At 42.5% G+C, this 20490-nt stretch overlaps 1 protein-coding gene across 38 annotated transcripts in view; it reads right to left on the bottom strand.

Moving 5' to 3' along the window:
* Positions 1–20490, bottom strand: part of LOC124130918 (transcription factor IIIA-like) — a 97527-nt gene that overhangs the window by 58512 nt on the left and 18525 nt on the right. The window contains exons 2-4 of one of the 38 annotated variants that reach the window (XR_007219614.1): positions 3154–3454; positions 1522–1997; positions 439–1113 (exon numbers count right to left, since the gene is read on the bottom strand). The exons of 25 other annotated variants lie outside the window; for them this stretch is intronic. Coding sequence is in view for 10 of the 13 variants with exons in the window: in XM_048390797.1 (XP_048246754.1) it covers positions 7197–7954 (758 nt within the window). In the remaining 3 variants the exon portion in view is untranslated. 12 more of the 38 variants (XR_007219613.1, XR_007219608.1, XM_048390832.1 and 9 more) reach the window with 12 other exon arrangements.

Genomic DNA, 20490 nt, shown 5'->3' with positions numbered 1-20490 from the left:
CGCCACATTTAACAGTATTCCAGTTATATCGTGGCGTGTCAGCTTAATGTGGGAGGAAAGCCCCAAGCCATATGAACGAAATAACCCCATAACAAATAGATTTCATACAAATTGCTTCTTTTGAAGTTTTTGACAGCATGGCTTTGTTAAACTATTACCGTATTCGACGTAATAAGCGCCCCGCTCAAATAAGCTCCCACGGCAATATTTGCTAATTATACTGGGTAGTGAACAATCTCAATTAGCACCCCTTCCGATTGATCAATGTAAGACTCGTGTGTTATATGCATCCTTAATTATTGGCAATTAAATCCTGGAAAAATATATCAAAATTTACCAAAATATTATTTTAATAAGAGCCCCCTATTTCTAATTTTGAGAGCGCCCTGGGCGCTTATTACGTCGAATACGGTAACGCTTTTTTAAAGGCACACTAACCATTTTTAAGGCAGAATCTCAATTCCATAACTTTTCAAGAGACACCTAAGATTCAAGACCTCTTAAAGCTTGTGTAAACTCTGTTCATTCAGAAGTAGTAGATCCTTCTTGTATTCTCCTACATGCTTCATTGCTTTACTACAGCCCTTCACTCCATGTTGTCCCCAAAAAGAACTTTTCAAGTCAATCTGGGTGAGTGTGAGTGAGTATGGTTTTACACTGCTTTTAGCACTATTCCAGCAATATCACTGCGGGGAACACCAGAAATGGGCTTCACACATTGTACCCATGTCGGGAATCAAACCCAGGTCCTCGGCGTGACAAGCGAACGCTTTAACCACTGGGCTACCCGACCAAGTCCATCTGGGAAAGCTCAACAAACAAAAGAGATGGCTTGATCCTAGGAAACCGTTGAATATTTGCAATTCTTTTTATGCCTCAGAAGTCCAGTTTTGTAAGCATAAGCCTTGCCACAGGGACATGTATAAGTGAGTTTGTCGTGTATTGCTGCTATATGGTTAAGCCTGGCCCCAGCACTAGCAAATACTGCTTCACATTCAGAGCACGGGAAGCTCCCGTGGGCTGGGTCGCGATAAGCTTGTGTACTGTGGTATAACCATTCTCCACCAGACTCTCTATTACTTGTGCCATAGGCCTGGGAACTGGGACCAAAACCTGAAAGCAACAAAAAGCCTGCTCTAATGTCCTCTAAACAGCACAAGGTGGATAATGAGTGAGTGAGTGCGTATGGTTCTACGCTGCTATTAGCAATATTCCAGCAATATCACGTGGGGGGGCACCAGACATGGGCTTCACACATTGTACCCATGTCGGGAATCGAACCCGGGTCTTCAGCTTGACAAGCGAAAGCTTTAACCACTAGGCTACCCGACTGCCCCCAGGTGGATAATGACAAATGGATGGCTTGAAGACTCTTTCATCAAACTTCCGATTAGGGGTCGTCCAGAATTGTCTGAATTTAGGAGAGAGATTAAATGAGTGTTTTTTTAATTGTTTTTAGAAATTATTCCAGCAATATCACATCACGACAGAGAACACCAGAAATTGGATTCTCATATTCACCTATGTTGGGAATCCAAACCTGGCCTTTGGCTGATCAACGAACGCATTACCCACTAGGCTACCCTACTGTCCGGAGAGTGACAGAAGTCAAATTACCACAATGCTACCTCTGCATGTAACCAAGACACATCAACTACACACTTGGCAAGTCTTCTTGTGCCTTATCAAGCCACATCAACTACACACTTGGCAAGTCTTCTTGTGCCTTATCAAGCCCTGCTGGTAACTGTAGACCTTGCCACAAACACACACAAAGGGAACCCTCTCATGCACAGACACATAATGGTTCCTCCGAGCTCCTTGACTAGCAAAAACTTTATCACACCCAGGGCAATAGTAGCTTCCCTCTATTGGCTCAGGCAAATGTCTGGTGGTCACATGACCATGGAAAGGATCGGGTGTGGAATAAACGTCAGGATGTCTCTTGTTAACCATATCATAGGTCTGTTGATACTTAAACCCCTTGCCATGAAAATCTGAAATAGCAAAAAGATACTGTTCTAGACCAGTTTGATTTTAATAAAGAAAACAAAAGACTTCTAAATACTAAAGGAATGTTGCAAACAAACCCAAATGATTAATTTGGCTTCTGTTCTTGTGCTGTGTTGAGTCACTGTACTTTGTGTCTGATGTTTTGTAATTGTAGAAGGATGTCGGAGACCAACAAAAGGATGCTAGACACATACAGAAGGTTCTTTGAGACCTACAGAAGGATGCTAGACACAAACAGAAGGTTCCTCGAGACCTACAGAAGGATGCTAGATACATACAGAAGGTTCTTTGAGACCTACAGAAGGATGCTAGATACATACAGATGATTCCTCGAGACCTACAGAAGGATGCTAGACACATACAGAAGGTTCTTTGAGACCTACAGAAGGATGCTAGACACAAACAGAAGGTTCCTCGAGACCTACAGAAGGATGCTAGATACATACAGATGATTCCTCAAGACCTACAGAAGCATGCTAGACACATACAGAAGGTTCTTTGAGACCTACAGAAGGATGCTAGACACAAACAGAAGGTCCCTCGAGACCTACAGAAGGATGCTAGATACATACAGAAGGTTCTTTGAGACCTACAGAAGGATGCTAGATACATACAGATGATTCCTCGAGACCTACAGAAGGATGCTAGACACATACAGAAGGTTCCTCGAGACCTACAGAAGGATGCTAGACACAAACAGAAGGTTCCTCGAGACCTACAGAAGGATGCTAGATACATACAGATGATTCCTCGAGACCTACAGAAGGATGCTAGACACATGCAGAAGGTTCTTTGAGACCTACAGAAGGATGCTAGACACAAACAGAAGGTTCCTCGAGACCTACAGCAGGATGCTAGATACATACAGAAGGTTCCTCAAGACCTACAGAAGGATGCTAGATACATACAGATGGTTCTTCGAGACCTACAGGACGCTGGGAACCCAGTGAAAGTTGCGGTCAGTGGGTATATACCAGGGATGATTCAGGTACAAATCCTCACAAAACCATGACCTTGTTGACAAACTTTTCAATACAACAAACTGTTTACAGTAACCTTCAGTTGACTCCTTGCTCTCGAGTCTCAAGTCACGATCAACACATGCATGCAGCTTTCCCTACAACATATTTCAACACTGACCCTCCACTGACTTAGTGTCTTCAAACGCAGCATTGTGCACACGTCTTCCGATGCCTCAGCAGACCCTGGCGATACAGATACACCTTTCCACACACACAGGTATAGGTGACTTGATTATGTTTAGCAGCAATGTGATGCCATCGAGCCCCGTAACCTGTAAAGACTTTGTCGCACTCAGGACACGGGTAATTGCCGGTACTGGTGTCCCGAGCTATGCGTGGGGGAGGGCCTGATCCGACGTGCTCAAAACCGTAGGTTGACTGGACATACTTGTTACCATAGTTACCAAAGTCATCCACGCCTGAAAGACAAGAAAATTGGGCTCCAGTTTCTTTCCGATTGTAGTCTTAAATGTTTTACAATGTTCACAATTAATCATGAAAGTCAAAGTGTTCTTGTCATAGCTGTAAAAGTTCCCTGGATTTAAATACAATGGGAGCAAACATCAAGGACATCAAGGACGCCAAGCAGGCCAAGGACGCCAAGGACACCAAGGACGCCAAGGATGCCAAGGACATCAAAGACGCCATGGACATCAAAGACGCCATGGACATCAAAGACGCCAAGGACCAGCCTTAATTTCAAACAGTCCCATAATGGAAATGCAAACAAAAAGCAATAGTTATAAAAACAAACTTTTATTCAGATCAAATGGTAAAAAAGAAATGTACAAATTGATCAAATTATTTGATCTGTACATCAATAACATTTCTACTGTTTCAGATATATGCCCTTGTATTATAAGCCACAGCACATCAGCTCTGCTGATCTTGCTTCAAAAATACATATTTATATATATAATTCAATTTTCTAACAGTTATCACAAACATACAATGAAAGCAGTCTCACATGAGAACTGAATATTGATGTATCCAGTGGTTACACAACAGTGTTTAAGTACTCAGCACACAGAACCAAGATTATATAAAAGTGCTGTAGAACCTTTGACTTTGAGGTAACGCTACGAACAAAACAAAACAGGGACCAGCTCCCAGTACATACACCATCCATCAATGCAAGAACATTTCAAGTGAGTGAGTGAGTATGGTTTTACGCCGCTTTTGGCAATATTCCAGCAATATCACGGCGGGGACACCAGAAATGGGCTTCACACATTGTACCCATGTCGGGATTCGAACCTGGGTCTTCGGCATAACGAGCGAATGCTTTAACCACTAGGCTACCCGACCGCCCCAGAACATTTCAAGATATGAACACCGTGTCATGCTTTGCTACTCAAAACCCAAGGTATGTTAATATTGCCAACGTGTTTTGGGGGCGTTCGTTGCTTAATGTCATACTCAGCAATATTCCAGCTATATCATGGTGGCCTGAAAATAATCGGTCCAGACAATCCAGAGACCAATATAGTGAGCAATGATCCACATGTATCAACTAAGTCACAGAGTTTGACCACCCGATCCATTCGGACGCCTCTTAAGTTGTTGGGGGCCAATTCAATCCCGGAATCCCCACTGACACTGCGAACAAAACAGCAGCTCTTTTGGCTGCCAATTACTCTCTATAAGCAAGAATAAATTATTAAAATCACATCCAACTTTCTCAAACATGTGAGGCAGGAGGTATATTATTTGGATGGTTTTTTTTATCATTAAAACAAACAAACTGTAAACTGTGTCATGGTCATATCATGATCTTTGACTCAATAAAATAAGCATCACGATTCATAATTTCTGCCATTTCACGGCACTTGCGCAAACTTCCTGCTCAAGCTGACCCTGTTAACAAGAGGTAATTCACAACAGATTTTCAAGGACAAGCCAGATCAATACTTGGAGGACATGAATGTGGTTTTATGTTGATACTGCACAAGTCAAATAACAATACAGAGACACAAACAATGCTTCACAAGTCCCCAAACACTGACACTGGTTCACAAGTCCCCAAACACAGACACTGGTTCACAAGTCCCCAAACACCGACACTGGTTCACAAGTCCCCAAACACAGACACTGGTTCACAAGTCCCCAAACACCGACACTGGTTCACAAGTCCCCAAACACAGACACTGGTTCACAAGTCCCCAAACACCGACACTGGTTCACAAGTCCCCAAACACAGACACTGGTTCACAAGTCCCTAAACACAGACACTGGTCCACAAGTCCCCATACGGTTGAGAATCTGGAAGCATTATCTGGTTACATGCAGCACTGGTCAGAAAGAAATTGTGGAGTAGTTAGATATAACTCCAACTGTGCGTATGTATTTAAACTGAACAGTAGTCTTGCTACGAAGAAACATCCAATGGACGCCATGGTTTTGTTTTCAACAAAGGCATCAGATCATAAATCCTTTTCAAAATACTCAGATCTTTTCTGTCAAACAATGCAACCAGGTCTCATGAGATGTTGACCAAAAGTTCAGAAACACTAGTAAAGTCAAACTGAGATCCATGTCTTTTCATTGCATTCCTTTGTGGACAAATTAAAGACAAGCTATGTTTTTTTTGTATCCTGGTTGGACACTTGGGCTTCAGTCCTCAAAGCGATTTTACCACCATCCAAAGTCTAAGCTTAAGTATGGGAGTTACGACTGTTTTCTGAAGGATGTGGGTTTTCCATGTTTTCCTTGCTCCTTGGCAGGACTCCAGCCACCTTTTCACAACGGGCTCTTAGAGCGACAACCATCGTAAGTCTTGTGCTAAAAGATGTGAGTTTGCTATGTGTTCTGTGCTCCCTGGCAGGACTCCTGTCCGCTTGTCACAACGAGCTCTTCGAGCTACAACCATCGTAAGTCTTGTGCTAAAAGATGTGGGTGTGCTATGTGTTCTTTGCTCCCTGGCAGGACTCCTGTCCGCATGTCACAACGAGCTCTTAGAGCTACAACCATCGTAAGTCTTGTGCTAAAAGATGTGTGTTTTCCATGTTTTCCTTGCTCCTTGGCAGGACTCCTGTCCACTTGTCACAACGAGCTCTTAGAGCTACAACCATCGTAAGTCTTGTGCTAAAAGACTTGGGTGTGCTATGTGTTCTTTGCTCCCTGGCAGGACTCCTGTCCGCTTGTCACAACGAGCTCTTAGAGCTACAACCATCGTAAGTCTTGTGCTAAAAGATGTGGATTTGCTATGTGTTCTTTGCTCCCTTGCAAGACTCCTGGTGGTTCTGCAGCCCCTCCTGGAAGCGATACTGAGCACCGCACACGCAGTCATAAGACACATCCTTGTGTATCCTACTTACATGGTTGTACCGTCCTCCCGAGCTGGCAAACACACGGTCACAATGGGGACACTCATACTTTTTAAACTTGCGATCATGCTGCCTTAAGAAGAAAGCAGTTTCACTGGACAGTCCTGCATTCTCAATTTGAACCTGGACAAAACGAGGCATTCCAACACCGCACCTGCCTGAAAGCAACAAAAATCAAGTTGGTATACAACTGCAAGACAGCTTGATTCTTGTTCTGGCGTCTCCTCGTGCCTGTTCCCTCCTTTCAAAGTGTTAACCTTCACGCTGTTGCTTTCAAGCATATACCAAGTACCCTTTGTCAGGCGTCTCCTCGTGCCTGTTCCCTCCTTTCAAAGTGTTAACCTTCACGCTGTTGCTTTCAAGCATATACCAAGTCACCCTTTGTCAGGCTCATGAGGGCATCCATGGACTAATCATGTCCTCCAAAACGTCAAAATATACTAGATTCTTATGACAGCTCCTCAAAAGTGAAAAGTTTCTGTCCTTCACATATTAATTCACTGTTCCGGCATTTCAGACTATTCACTTAATGTGTCGTAAAATAAACTTTGAACTTTCTTTGAAAATGTCTGGTACCAAAGGATCGTGACATCCTCTGGCCAGTCTACGCAACCACAAAACACCAATGACAACTTATAATGAGACTTCAAGGGAAGAACCAGCACACCTTTTACATAGTGCAACACAGCCAAATATTTCACATTCACAGTAACTTTTTTCTACATTTACAAGAACATATTGGAAGCATGATTCAATCGGACTGTTCTTCACAAAATCTGTCCCTTCCTTATCACAATCAGGAATATACTGAAGTCACAACTTTTGACTGGAGGAATCACACTGATTCATCTTGGCTTTCAACATTTGAATCCACATGAGGTATCACTTTTGTCTCCACAGTATTCTCAGCTACTTTATGTGTCGATTCCTTTGCAACAACCATATTTGAAGAAAAATGATGGGGTGACGGCGTTGCTGCCTTGGTATCTAATGTCAGAGAAAGGGGTTCAACTTGTTGGGGTACCATTTTTGTCTCAATAGCACCTGTGGCCACATGACGTGGTACCACCGTTGTGTCAACAGCCCTTGAAGCACCGTGATGTGGTACCACCATTGTGTCAACAGCCCTAGAAGCACCGTGATGTGGTACCACCATTGTGTCAACAGCCCTTGAAGCACCGTGATGTGGTACCACCATTGTGTCAACAGCCCTTGAAGCACCGTGATGTGGTACCACCATTGTGTCAACAGTATTTGAAGCCCCGTGATGTGGAACCACCCTATCCACCTGACTCAAGTACGCAGGACACAGCTTCTGATGTCTGAGCAGACTTGGCCTGCGATTGTATGCCTTCCCACAAACACATGCTAGACACACCCTCTCATGAATGGCTTTGATATGATAGTATCGGGAGTTCCACAGGGTGAAGACCTTTGAGCAATGAGGACAAGGGTAAGAACGATTTTTGGGATCCCCTGCAGGCGCCATACATGACTGAGCAGACAAAGCAAAGCGGATGCTGTCATCCACACTCGCCATATGTGATAACGCCTGTAGAGATGGTCGACCCCAACGCCAATAACTTGGAAAACCTGAAAGTAACAAAAAACTTGATTTCAGAAGATCTCATGGGTGATGGTTTGCCTGTCCTAGGATGCAGCAGAATACAAAACTTCAAGCAACAGGAAGAGATTAGGAAACACTTAACGTTAATTTTGACATCACCAGCGAGTGTTCAATGTCCTTATGCTAATGTATATTGAAAGGGTAAAAACCTAGAAAAAAATCAGACAAGAGTGAACAACCTGACTGGACTTCCACCCATCAGACACGACAAGAACATTTCAAAGACAGGTAAGTGAAGACATCACAAAAATGGGTACACATGCATAATACCAGACACCTATCCGCTTTAAATAGAGCCGAACGCGACAGCATTTCTATTTGAAAAATAGGGTGTTAAACTATTTGAAAAAAAAGAGCAGAAAAATGACCCTGTTTGTATTTGCATGGTTTAATATGACTAAACCTTGAAATTTCATATAAAAGTGAAAATTAGACATCAACATAAAAAAAGCGCTCAAAAATAGAAGTTTGATCATGGCGAGTGCCAACCTCATCAGTGACATCCGTCAGAGCCACATTTCAGCAAACACTTTGTATTTGGCATCTACTTTGGTAATTAAACATTATATTAACTTACGAAAGCATTTAATTCAAGCCATTGTGTTGGGGGGGGTTGGAGACAAACCAAAAACCCCACTATTTTTGCAAGGCAACAAAAAATGTCATCTGAACAACTGAAACCGTTACAAAGGAATGAGCTTGTGCACATGCCTTACCAAAATGGCGGAAGGTGTCCGGCAAACTGCATTTTTGCCCAAAATGAAATGGCAACAAGTTCCTGTTGTTCAAGTGCAGGTGGTGGGAAAGATGGTAATGTTTGTTGATTTCCACTGAAACTATTTGAAGGAGAAACTGACCTCTGGCTTTTCTTTAGCATGTCACAGAAAATGTTTTCAGCTGTATTCCCAGATGTTTCGGGATTTTTTTACCCAAAATATTGACAGGATAGAGATGCCTTGTGTGTGGAGCCTGGTTTACAGGCTGCTGCTGTATGGCTGGAGTACTGCTGTGTGGCATCAGATAATGAACACTTAATTTTTCATGCAAATTGTTCTGAGTGGTGGGTGCTACCGGTAGGGCAGGACATGCTTACCCTTTTCATGAACACCCAGTGTCATTGACTTTCAGTGATCCATTTATAAAATTATATTACTATTTTGCCCTTTTTGTTGGTTGGTTGGTTGGTTGGTTGGTTTTACGCCGCACTCAGCAATATTCCAGCTATATGACGGCGGTCTGTAAATAATCGAGTTGGGATCACACAATTGGGATCAATGACATGCATCAACCAAGTCAGCGAGTCTGACCACCCAATCCCGTTAGTCGACTCTTACGACAAGCATAGTCGCATTTTAAGGCAAGAATTTGCCCTTTTCAACAAGTGGAATGTTTCAGCAGGTAATCGAGGTTGATGATTCTCTGGCATTGGCGTTTCGTATTGTATTCCTAGCTGTCAGGAAAATGCTTTCCCCAGGAAACTGAACGGTTTCCTTTGGAATGGTGGGACAAGAGTTGACTTGTTGTGGTTGTGTACCATCAGTCAGCAATAGCAAACACATTTCAATTGAGGCAAGTGAATGATTCTTTTAAACAAACTTTTCAAAGAATCTGTGGACAATATGTCGATGGATGAGATTCACATGAGTATGTTTTTATGCCGCTTTTACTAATATACAGCAACATCACGGCATGGGACACTAGAAATGGGCTTCACACATTGTACCCACGTCAGGAATTGAACCCAGGCCTTAAACTCCAACAACTCGACACCACTGCCCCGTGATTCACATGATGAATTAGGTGTATGGTTTATTGATAACTTTGGTCACAAAAAGTGTTGTGTGGAATTGACAGCAGTGAACCTCCCTGGCAGGTTATCTTGTGGGCTGACGGCAATATACCACAGTTGCCTGGCACATAGTTAACCTCAAAGTTGCCCTTGACTTGTGTGTACAACATCCAAACGTGTAAACCAAGAACCTAGAAATATCTCTGCTGATTCGTGAGCTCGTTCGTGAAATAGAAATTAGAAATATTCCAGCAATATCACGGCAGGGGACACCAGAAATGGGCATCACACTATGTACCCATGTCAGGAATCAAACCCAGGTCTTCGGCATGACAAGTGAACGCTTTAACCACTAGGCTACCCGACCGCCTCGGTAAAGAAAGAAGGGACAGTGATTTTCTTCAACTGTAGGTTATTTGGAAAAATAAAATCTTAGGCGGGTGTTTGGTAGGCGGGCATGAAAATCTAATCATTAACTGACAACATTTGTGTATTACACAGCGTGCACATACACTCCAACCCAGCAATAGTACAGCAAGGCCGTATTATGTCACCATGGTCACCCACTTCACTTTTGCGGTGAATGGCATAACAAAACTGATCCACAACTAATGATCAATAACCCTTTATTAGACAAATCAAATTTGTTTGTTACATGTAACAGTTCTGTTCAACAGGAATACTTTAACAGGTCAATATACAATATCTTAGAATACATTGTGCAAACATCACATGGTTCATATTAGCTATATTGGTTGGTTCGTTTGTTGTTAAACGCCACACTCAGCAATATTCGAGTCTGGACCAGACAATCCACAAATTCATATCAAGCATCGACCTTCGCAATGTGGGATCGATGACATGCATCAACCAAGTCAGCGAGCCTGACCACCTGATCCCGTTAGTCGCCTTTTACAACAAGTATATTAGCTATAAATGTGCAGTCATGGAGATTGCAGTGTCTGTTTGAAAATCACACAAAACCATCTATCACAGGTCACTTTTCTGTTGAAGACTGTCTGACTTTTAACAGCTGATGACCGGATAAAGAGCATTAAAATATAAAGGTTTGTTTTATTGATGATAAACCAATCCGATAAACCTGGTATCAGGATTCGATAAATATGCAAATGAGGTCGTCTAGCAGGAACTACTTTCAAGCTCCATACATCAGCGTGATGCCTTCTTTCTAGACACGAACTATTGAATAATATTGCTGATATGCTTTGATTGGGATTCCCAATCTGTCGCAGATGGCAACAAGCATAAGACAAATTGCGTGGTTCTACCAAAATGTTTATTCATACACCGTTTCTGAAAATACTTCCTTGAATGAGTCACATTACTACCCTTGTATGTTTCCATATCGAAAATATCATAGAGTAAGATTTTTTTTTCAAAATGGTATTATGCTCAGCAAAATATATTTATAGCTTCTATTGTTTTCTGGATGCAAATAAGTTTACAGTGAGCCAAGCGTTCTATCCATGAATGTTCAAAACATGCATCTGAGTGTGTCTTGTTTCCTTGTCAAAACATCAGGGTTTGCTGGCTCAAGGGAGGTAACTCTGACAACACCTCTGGTGTCTCGTTCACCATTATTGTTTTCTATTACAGCTTTGGTTCATCAAAAAGGGTAGAAAGTGTTTGGTCAATCATACTCATAGGTGTCACATGAAGTTAGAAATAGTTCATCAATCATGTAACAGACATTATGCAGGCAAAATTGTAAAGAGTACTCAAGCACAACAAAATAGAAATTACAAACTTAAAGACAAAACTTAGAATACATATGCAACCAGAAACTTCAGTGCGATAAGTGTGACTGTATTTATCATTTTCACACTTAGATCTTGTGTCAGGCTTATTACACATTTTTGGACATATAGCATCAGGCAGTCTTGGATTGGGATTCAAGGGCAGAATCAAGTGGTTACAATGTGGGAGAATGTGGATGAATATGTCATCACCGGTCCCTGTTTGGATTCAGGGGCGGACGGTTGAAAATCAAGTGGTTACAGTGTGAGACCTGGTTCCGTATGTCATCATCGGTCCCTGTTGGGATTCATTGGTCCTATGTCTCCAACACTTGTTGACAATCAAGTGGTTACAGTGTGAGACCTGGTTCCGTATGTCATCATCGGTCCCTGTTGGGATTCACTGGTCCTATGTCCCCAACGCTTGTTGACAATCAAGTGGTTACAGTGTAAGACCTGGTTCCGTATGTCATCATCGGTCCATGTTGGGATTCACTGGTCCTATGTATCCAACGCTTGTTGACAATCAAGTGGTTACAGTGTAAGACCTGGTTCCGTATGTCATCATCGGTCCCTGTTGGGATTCATCGGCCCTTGTATCCAACGCTTGTTGACAATCAAGTGGTTACAGTGTGAGACCTGGTTCCGTATGTCATCATCGGTCCCTGTTGGGATTCACTGGTCCTATGTATCCAACGCTTGTTGACAATCAAGTGGTTACAGTGTGAGACCTGGTTCCGTATGTCATCATCGGTCCCTGTTGAGATTCACTGGTCCTATGTCTCCAACGCTTGTTGACAATCAAGTGGTTACAGTGTGAGACCTGGTTCCGTATGTCATCATCGGTCCCTGTTTGGATTCACTGGTCCTATGTCTCCAACGCTTGTTGACAATCAAGTGGTTACAGTGTGAGACCTGGTTCCGTATGTCATCATCGGTCCCTGTTGGGATTCACTGCTCCTGTGTATCCAACGCTTGTTGACAATCAAGTGGTTACAGTGTGCGACCTGGTTCCGTATGTCATCATCGGTCCCTGTTTGGATTCGGGGGCGGACAGTTGACAATCAAGTGGTTACAATGTGAGACCTGGTTCCATATGTCATCATCAGTCCCTGTTGGGATTCACTGGTCCGATGTATCCAACGCTTGTTGACAATCAAGTGGTTACAGTGTGAGACCTGGTTCCGTATGTCATCATCGGTCCATGTTGGTATTCACTCGTCCGATGTATCCAACGCTTGTTGACAATCAAGTGGTTGAAATGAAAGACCTGGCCGAATGTGACATTCCACCACGACAGTGTAACTACTTATGCAACCAGTGACTGGTCTGTCTGGTCAACACTCAATGATTGACAGCGTCCATAGCTAGAATAAAGAAGTTGTCATCCATAACACATCTCGTCTTTACTGGAATAATGCAGACTGTGATGTAATACAACATTCACTCACTCACACAGACCTGGTTGCAATCAATCAATCCAACAATCATTGCAACTACTGAGAGCTAAATCACACAAATCTTGCACTATGGATGGCTACAGCCATTACAGGGAAGAGCAGCAACAGGCTGTAAAGGTGAAGTGTCCCTTTTTCTGAAGGAAATACCCCATTTCCAAACTATGTCCAAGTGTTCAATAGAGTTTATGAAACTGAACACCAAAGTTAAGGCAAGGGTGTCAGTGGCAATGAAAGTAATTACCGTACTCGACGCAAAATAAGGCCCTGGGAGCTCTCAAAATTGGAAATAGGGAGCTCTTATTAGAATATAATTTTGGTGAGAGAAAAAAACAGTTAAAAGATCGTAAATTTTGTGGTTTGTGCTGAAAGCCTGAAATGATACAAACCGACTGAGTATGGTTTAAAGGCGCTTTTTGCAATATTCCAGCAATATCACGGCAGGGGACACTGGAAATGGGCTTCACACATTGTACCCATGTCGGGAATCGAACCTGTGTCTTCAGTGTGACGAGCAAACGCTTTAACCACTAGGCTACCCGACCGCCCCGAAATGATACAAAAGAAAAGCCTGTGCGTATTATACACGATAGATATATTTTCCAGAATTTAATTGCCCATAATTAAGGGTGCATATAACATAAGTGCGTACTATACACGAATAAATAAGTCTTGTGTACATTGATCAATCGGAAGGGGTGCTAATTAGGATTGTTCACAGCCAATATATCAGCAAATATCGCCGTGGGCGCTTATTACGTCAAATACGGTAGTTGCCTTCACTGGTTATGGTCATTCCTCGTGGCCATATACATGATGCACCTCTTTCTGTGGAGGAACAAGCCAGGCTGATACTTGTACACCTTGCCACAGATGCAAGCAAACGTTTTATGTTCATGTATCGACTCAATGTGATAACCTCGAGCTTTGGCCGTGGCAAAACTCTTCTCACAATTGGGACAAGGAAATAAGCCTTTCTTATATTCCACACTGGAGGCAGCGTGTACATTGTGATGGAGTTTCTGTAAAACCAGACTCTGACCAAGGTCAAAGCACATGGGCAAGTTTTGAGGAGGATTTGTAAGAAGCTGCTCTTGCTTAGCGGTCCTCCAGCTACTTTCAGGCACAGTTAGAGAAGTGGCAGCTTTGTTTCCACCCAAACAACTCGTACCTGAAAGTAACAAAAAGGCTGTGCTAATTTCTGACTGCTCATTACAGGTTAAAGCCATGATGAAAAGATATGTTGTGTGACTTCATGCACTGCATGAGATGGACAAAGAATAAGAGGCTTGGTGAATTAGATACAACATTTATTCCGGTAACAGGAAACAACACTTGCATGAATCCACTGAATCAATGAACAGTGTCACAACCAATGGTTTCTTTCAAAGAAGCTTCAATATTACCGTATTCGACGTAATAAGCGCCCCGCTCTAATAAGCGCCCACGACGATATTTGCTAATATATTGACAAGTGAACAATCCCAATTAGCACCCCTTCCGATTGATCAATGTACACAAGACTTATTTATTTGTGTATAATACGCACTCGTGTGTTATATGCACCCTTAAGTATGGGCAATTAAATTCTGGAAAAATATATCTGTCGTATATAAACAGTCAGGCCGTCAGCATAAACCATGAAATTTATCTTTCAACTTATCCTTTTTCCACCAAAATAATATTCTAATAAGAGCCCCCTATTTCTAATTTTGAGAGCGCCCTGGGCGCTTATTACGTCGAATACGGAATTAAGATGTATGTAAATCTGATCATGATACAAAACAGTTTCAATAATAAGTCAAGCTTCTTGATCTATGGAGGTTTACTCTATCTGCCTTAAAATAAGTAAAATTTTATAAAACAACCTAAATTCCTGAACTTCAGTTAAAACAGTTGTCATGATTCCCATAAACAGAAACAGTAAATGCAAAAAGGCAAATCCACAGCTGGGACATCAGAACACCAATCATAATTCAAGACAAAATGCCATAAAATGAAACTCGCTTCTTAGGATATATGGCAACAACCATCAGTTGTAACTGTAAACCTAATGTTGACAATAATTAGTCTCTACCACAACGAAATATATCCCTTATTCATCACTAAACAACTCGCAAACCAGAAGAGCACTGCCTGTCATGGACTTACATTACAAACAGTAAAATGTGATTCAATTGTGGGTTTTCTTCACTTCACTGACTGTTTCCAGACTGCTTACTAATACATTACTTAGTTATCAACATTTATGGGCTCTAATCTCAGTTGACAATGCAATATCACACCGGGAACAAATGCTCAGTGTCAGATTTCCACTACATTTGGTTGTGCATGTTAACATTAACAGACATCTGATGATGCATGGCACAAAACTTCTGGTGGCCAAGTAAGCCTGTCCGGTATTTATAAACCTTGCCACAAGCACACTGAAATGTCTGTTTTCGGTGGACCACTTGTATATGATTAAATCTTGACCCATGACTTGAAAACGACTTGTCACATTCTGGACATATGAACGAGTCAGTCCTTCGATCACCATCGTGTGACGGACGCCGGACATTGGCGTTTATTAACGGACCTGGAAAGTGTTCTACCATCTGACTGACTCTCTCAACTAAAGACCTCTGAGAGGAACTCCATCCGATATCTGAAAGTAACAAAAACTCTGTTCTAGTTTGGTTCACAACTGAAATCACACAGGAGGTTGTCCTTCACATCTGTTACAATTGTCAATATGTCACATTCCATGTCACAATAACCAAGTTCCTATTCATAATAAAGGCCATTCGAAAAATCTAATGACACTTGTCCTTTCAATACAAAGAAGTTGCAAGCATGGCCAACATCAGAAAAACATCCCATCAGGTGATAAGCTGGGTACAGAACAAAATCATTTGCACAAGTCAATAAATTTAAGAAGGAAATTCTTACAGAATAATTTGTGTTGGACTGAAGGTCAATACACAAAAGTAGATGGCTAATACAGAAGCGTGAGGAAAGAGGAACACCTGATCTGCATCACAAGAGTAAGCCCAACTGCTGATATCAATGTACACATAAATGAAGGTCATCGAGGAATGCCCAAGTTACCTGACTATCAAGGCTCAGGGTGGTGGTTGGTGCACAGGTTGTAAAACCAGGTCTGCTGAGTGAGACGCAGCAGGTCTTCCTGTGACATTATCGTAATCAGAAACATCAATTGTAAGGGAATAATGACACTAACCAAACATACCCAGATGACAGATAAGGTGGATGAGTGAGCCAGTTGGGTTTAATGCCACTTTTAACATTACTCCAGTTATATCACAATCATAGGTTTCTGGCGTGCCCAAGGCAACCCTGCACAACCGATCGCGGCACCTAAGATGACTGCGCCAACTGTGCCTCCTGACAGTTAAGGAATGGTGCACACAGCTGTTCATGTTGTGCTAGATGGTAATCAGGAACATCAGCCATTAGAGAAAAAGAACATGTTAACCACAGAGCCAAGATCAAGTCCCTCGCATATATCCTCTGTGCACAGCCAGCCAAGTACCTACGCTTGCTGAGCAAGATACACAATGCATGTCCGCCTGTGTCCAAACAGCCCAGTCCTGTACTTGTAGGACTTGCCACACACGCACTGAAAAGTCACATTGTCATGGATGGCTTCTCTGTGATAGTGCAACGAACGAGCATCAGAGAAAGATTTTTCACACTGTGGACAGGCATACTTCGCGCTATCAGATCGGTCTCTAGGATGAAAGTACTTAAACAGGGCTTGGGAAGCCATGTCTGGCAGGTCTAGTGACATAATGGGCGGGTGCATGCCCATATTTGGGATGTCTGGCACCCCAGTGGTTCTGATTGATGGATGCATGTCCATGTCTGATGGTCTCATTTCCACAAGATGGTGTGGTTGCTGGGTGTGTCCTAACGTTTTATAACCCATTCTATGTCCCCGTTTCTGATTTTGGTCCCGAACATCTGAAAACAACAAGAAAACTCTTTCTAGACGCGTCTTCCACTGGCTAGACACACTGTATGCTGAACGTGTATAATGACAAAAAGTGACGTCCACGACCTTCAGGAAGGTCAAACGTTCAAAGAACATAGTGCCATGTAAATAACAATAGAACACAGCCTGCATGAAGGAGTCATATCCTGAAGATAACCACTGTCAAGGTTAAGTTCAATTGTCAGATAAAAACCCAGATGCTTTTCAATGAAATTTCTATACAACAAGACTCTAAGCCAGTAAAATGCTCCACATTCTGTTCTAAGGAAGAAGTGTAGTTGTCCAACAGCAACTGCCAGTCACCCATGAACATGTTCTCCTCAGTCTCCCCAATGCTAGGACGACATGTAGGTGCAAGTTTTCCGATGGAAAATGAGACTGGGCCTATACTTGTATACCTTCCCGCATTCACACATGAACACTTTGTTCTCATGTACAGCCTCCCTATGATAGGTCAGAGCTCCTGAATCAGAGAAGACTTTGCTACATTGACGACATGGCCACGTTTTCTTCCTTGTCTTTCCCGTTAAATGATCAAGTTCACTGAGAGGAACCGGGAACAAGCTGGTACCAAAATTGAAAATGCCCCTGAGCGGATCGTGTGTTGCACCAGACATATAGTGGTTCATTGTTCCACCTGTGTTGCTGGAGCCATTCCCGTGAATTTCCCTACTGCCCTCGAAAGTTTGGGTCAAATTGGATTTTCCTGAAAGCAACAAAAACCTTGGGCTAGACATTTCAGCATAAACATATTTTGAGGTTAAATATTGAAGTAACATAACAAAACTACAAAGCTCATCTGAGATAAGCATACAGAATTGCCTCTCAAGTGTTCTCCAGAGTGTGAGTGAGTGAGTGAGTATGGTATTATGCCGCTTTTAGCCATATCCCAGCAATATCAAGGCAAGGTAACCAGCAATGGACTTCACAAATTGTACCCATGTGAGTCTAGTGGTAGATCGTCTGCCCGGAGAGCAGAAGGTCCGGGGTTTAGTCCCGGACTGCACCATACCAAAAGACGTCAAAAGATGGTACTTGTTGTTACCCTGTCTGGCACTCGGCATTAAGGGGCTAAAACAAGGACTGGTCGGCTCGGAGTCAGTATACTGTGTCTGAGTGGGGTATTCATGATAAACTGCGGCATGGTATCTCAGTGTGCTAGCACTATAAATCGCCATCAGTCCGACTTGTACAAGCAGCCACGCACGCACACGCTCGTCGCAATAGAAGTGCAATAGAAGTGCAATAATACCCAATGAAACCCCATTTCACCTCTTATCTGACAAGAGAAGGACCAGCTAATAACTGCACATCAAGTGCTAAACATTCATACTGAAAAGAGCTGAGACATGTCCATGTGTTCAACAATGAAGGCAGCATGAAAGCAAGTTTCCTTGTCAATGCTGTCAGCTCTCATCCACAGTACCACAGTTGCCTGGCACATAGTTAACCTCAAAGTTGCCCTTGACTAGTGTGTACAACATCCAAACGTGTAAACCAAGAACCTTTGAATATCGTGAGCTTTTCGTGAGTGAGGTGTTACGCCGCTTTTAGCAATATTCAAGCAATATCACGGTGGGGGACATCAGACATGGGCTTCACAAATTGTGCCCATGTGGGGAAATCGGACCCGGGTCATCAGCATGACGAGCGAACGCTTTAACCACTAGGCTACTCCAATGGCACTCTCTTCTCATGCATCATTGGGATGGCTTATATTTTTGTTTCAACAGTTTGAACACTGATAATCTCAGACCTTCAGAAGTTATAAACATCCATCATATTTATGTGACTATACTGTGGTATTTTGTTTCTGTCAATCTGTGAATCCTTTATGTCACATGGTTTTTATATTTATTTATTTATTTTGTTTAATGCCGCACTCAGCAATATTCCAGCTATATGACAGCGGTCTATAAAGAATCGAGTCTGGCCCAGACAATCCAGTGATTGACATCATGAGCATCGATCCATGAAATTTGGATACAATGACGTGCATCAACCAAGTCAGCAGACCTGACCACCTGATCCCGTTAAGTCACCTCTTAGGACAAGCATAGTTGCCTCTTACAGCTAGAATGATCTTCACGGGTCCAAGGTCACATGACATCGGGAGTAGATAAGGACAAAGTGGAGACAGTACGGATCATTAAACCATTTTATTCACTCATTAATACAACTGATGAATGAAATTCACACTGAGGCTGGCTCTTCTGAAAACTTTAAAATAACTAAAAGAAATTACAAAAGATATGTAATATAACAATGTTGAACCCTGTCATCTTGAACATATCGAGTTCCCTGGTTGTGGGAACTGAGCTGGTAAGGGCAACCACTTAGTATATATATATCACTATTTTTTTATTGGATGTGTTTACTTTTGGTTGAGTCAAACAGTCATAGGAGACAAAAATAAGCAAAATCCTGTCCCGATAAGTCAAATGCAAATCTCTCAAAAACATTCAATTAAGTACAGGTTAGAATCTGAATCCAATACAAGCTTGGTTGGTTTGTTTGTTGTTTAATGCCGCACTCTTTCTTTCTTTTCATGTTATCACCCGGACCCAGCGTTAGAAATTGGCACAAGTCCTATAGTCCTTGCCAAACTGGCCAATGGAAAAGGTATCAGAAGGACCAGCAGAAATTTGCTCTTTTTAAGTGTTTTGCTATATGTTATTATTATAAAGACTAGTGGACGAAAACTGTTAGTTTCTAACCCTGCTGCCCCAACGCAACTACTTGAGTGAGTGAGTGAGTGAGTTGGGTTTAACGCCGCTTTTAACAGTATTCCAGTTATATCACGGCGTGTCAGCTTAATGTGGGAGGAAAGCCCGAAGTGATGATGGTCTCAGACGTTTACCACTTCGGTGAAACCCACAAGCACGGGTATGATGCTGACAAACCTAGAAACATAATCGGGGCGAACCGGGATTCGAACCCACAATCATAGGTTTCTGGCGTGCCCAAGGGACGCATCTCTGCACAGCGAATCTCGGCGCCTTAGACGACTGGGCCACCCGTGACCCCGCATGATGAAGTAAAGCACCAGGCACCCCATATATTGTGTTCAACCATGCACAGGTCAGGTGAATTTTGACGATGACAACAGTTCCTGAGCAACAAATATCCCCAACTGACAGAACTTGAATATTATAGGATCCTTTAAACCATAATTATGATTAACCTTGCCCCATCTGTGAGAGATACAGTGAACATTTTCTCCTGTGAATCACAAGTCCTGTGCTGTATCGGTACGACTTCCCACACATACAGTTATACTCAGTGTTGTCATGTATAGCCTTCTTGTGATAGTAGACACCTGAACTATCACGGAAACACTTATCACAGAGGGGACACTTGTAAAGCTTTCTCTTTTTCTCAGGTCTTAACGGCATCAAGCCCTGGTTACACGAAACAACTGCACTATCATAGAAAGGGAGGTAACCCTGGCCTGAGCTTCCTGCATATTCTGACCTTGACCTTCCCATACCATAACCTGAAA

This window comes from Haliotis rufescens, unplaced genomic scaffold (assembly GCF_023055435.1).
Source record: "Haliotis rufescens isolate VD_foot unplaced genomic scaffold, xgHalRufe1.0.p SCAF_9, whole genome shotgun sequence".
Lineage (NCBI taxonomy): Eukaryota > Metazoa > Mollusca > Gastropoda > Lepetellida > Haliotidae > Haliotis > Haliotis rufescens.
Note: the sequence above shows the minus strand (reverse complement) of the source record. Positions and strands in the feature narration are given on the sequence as shown.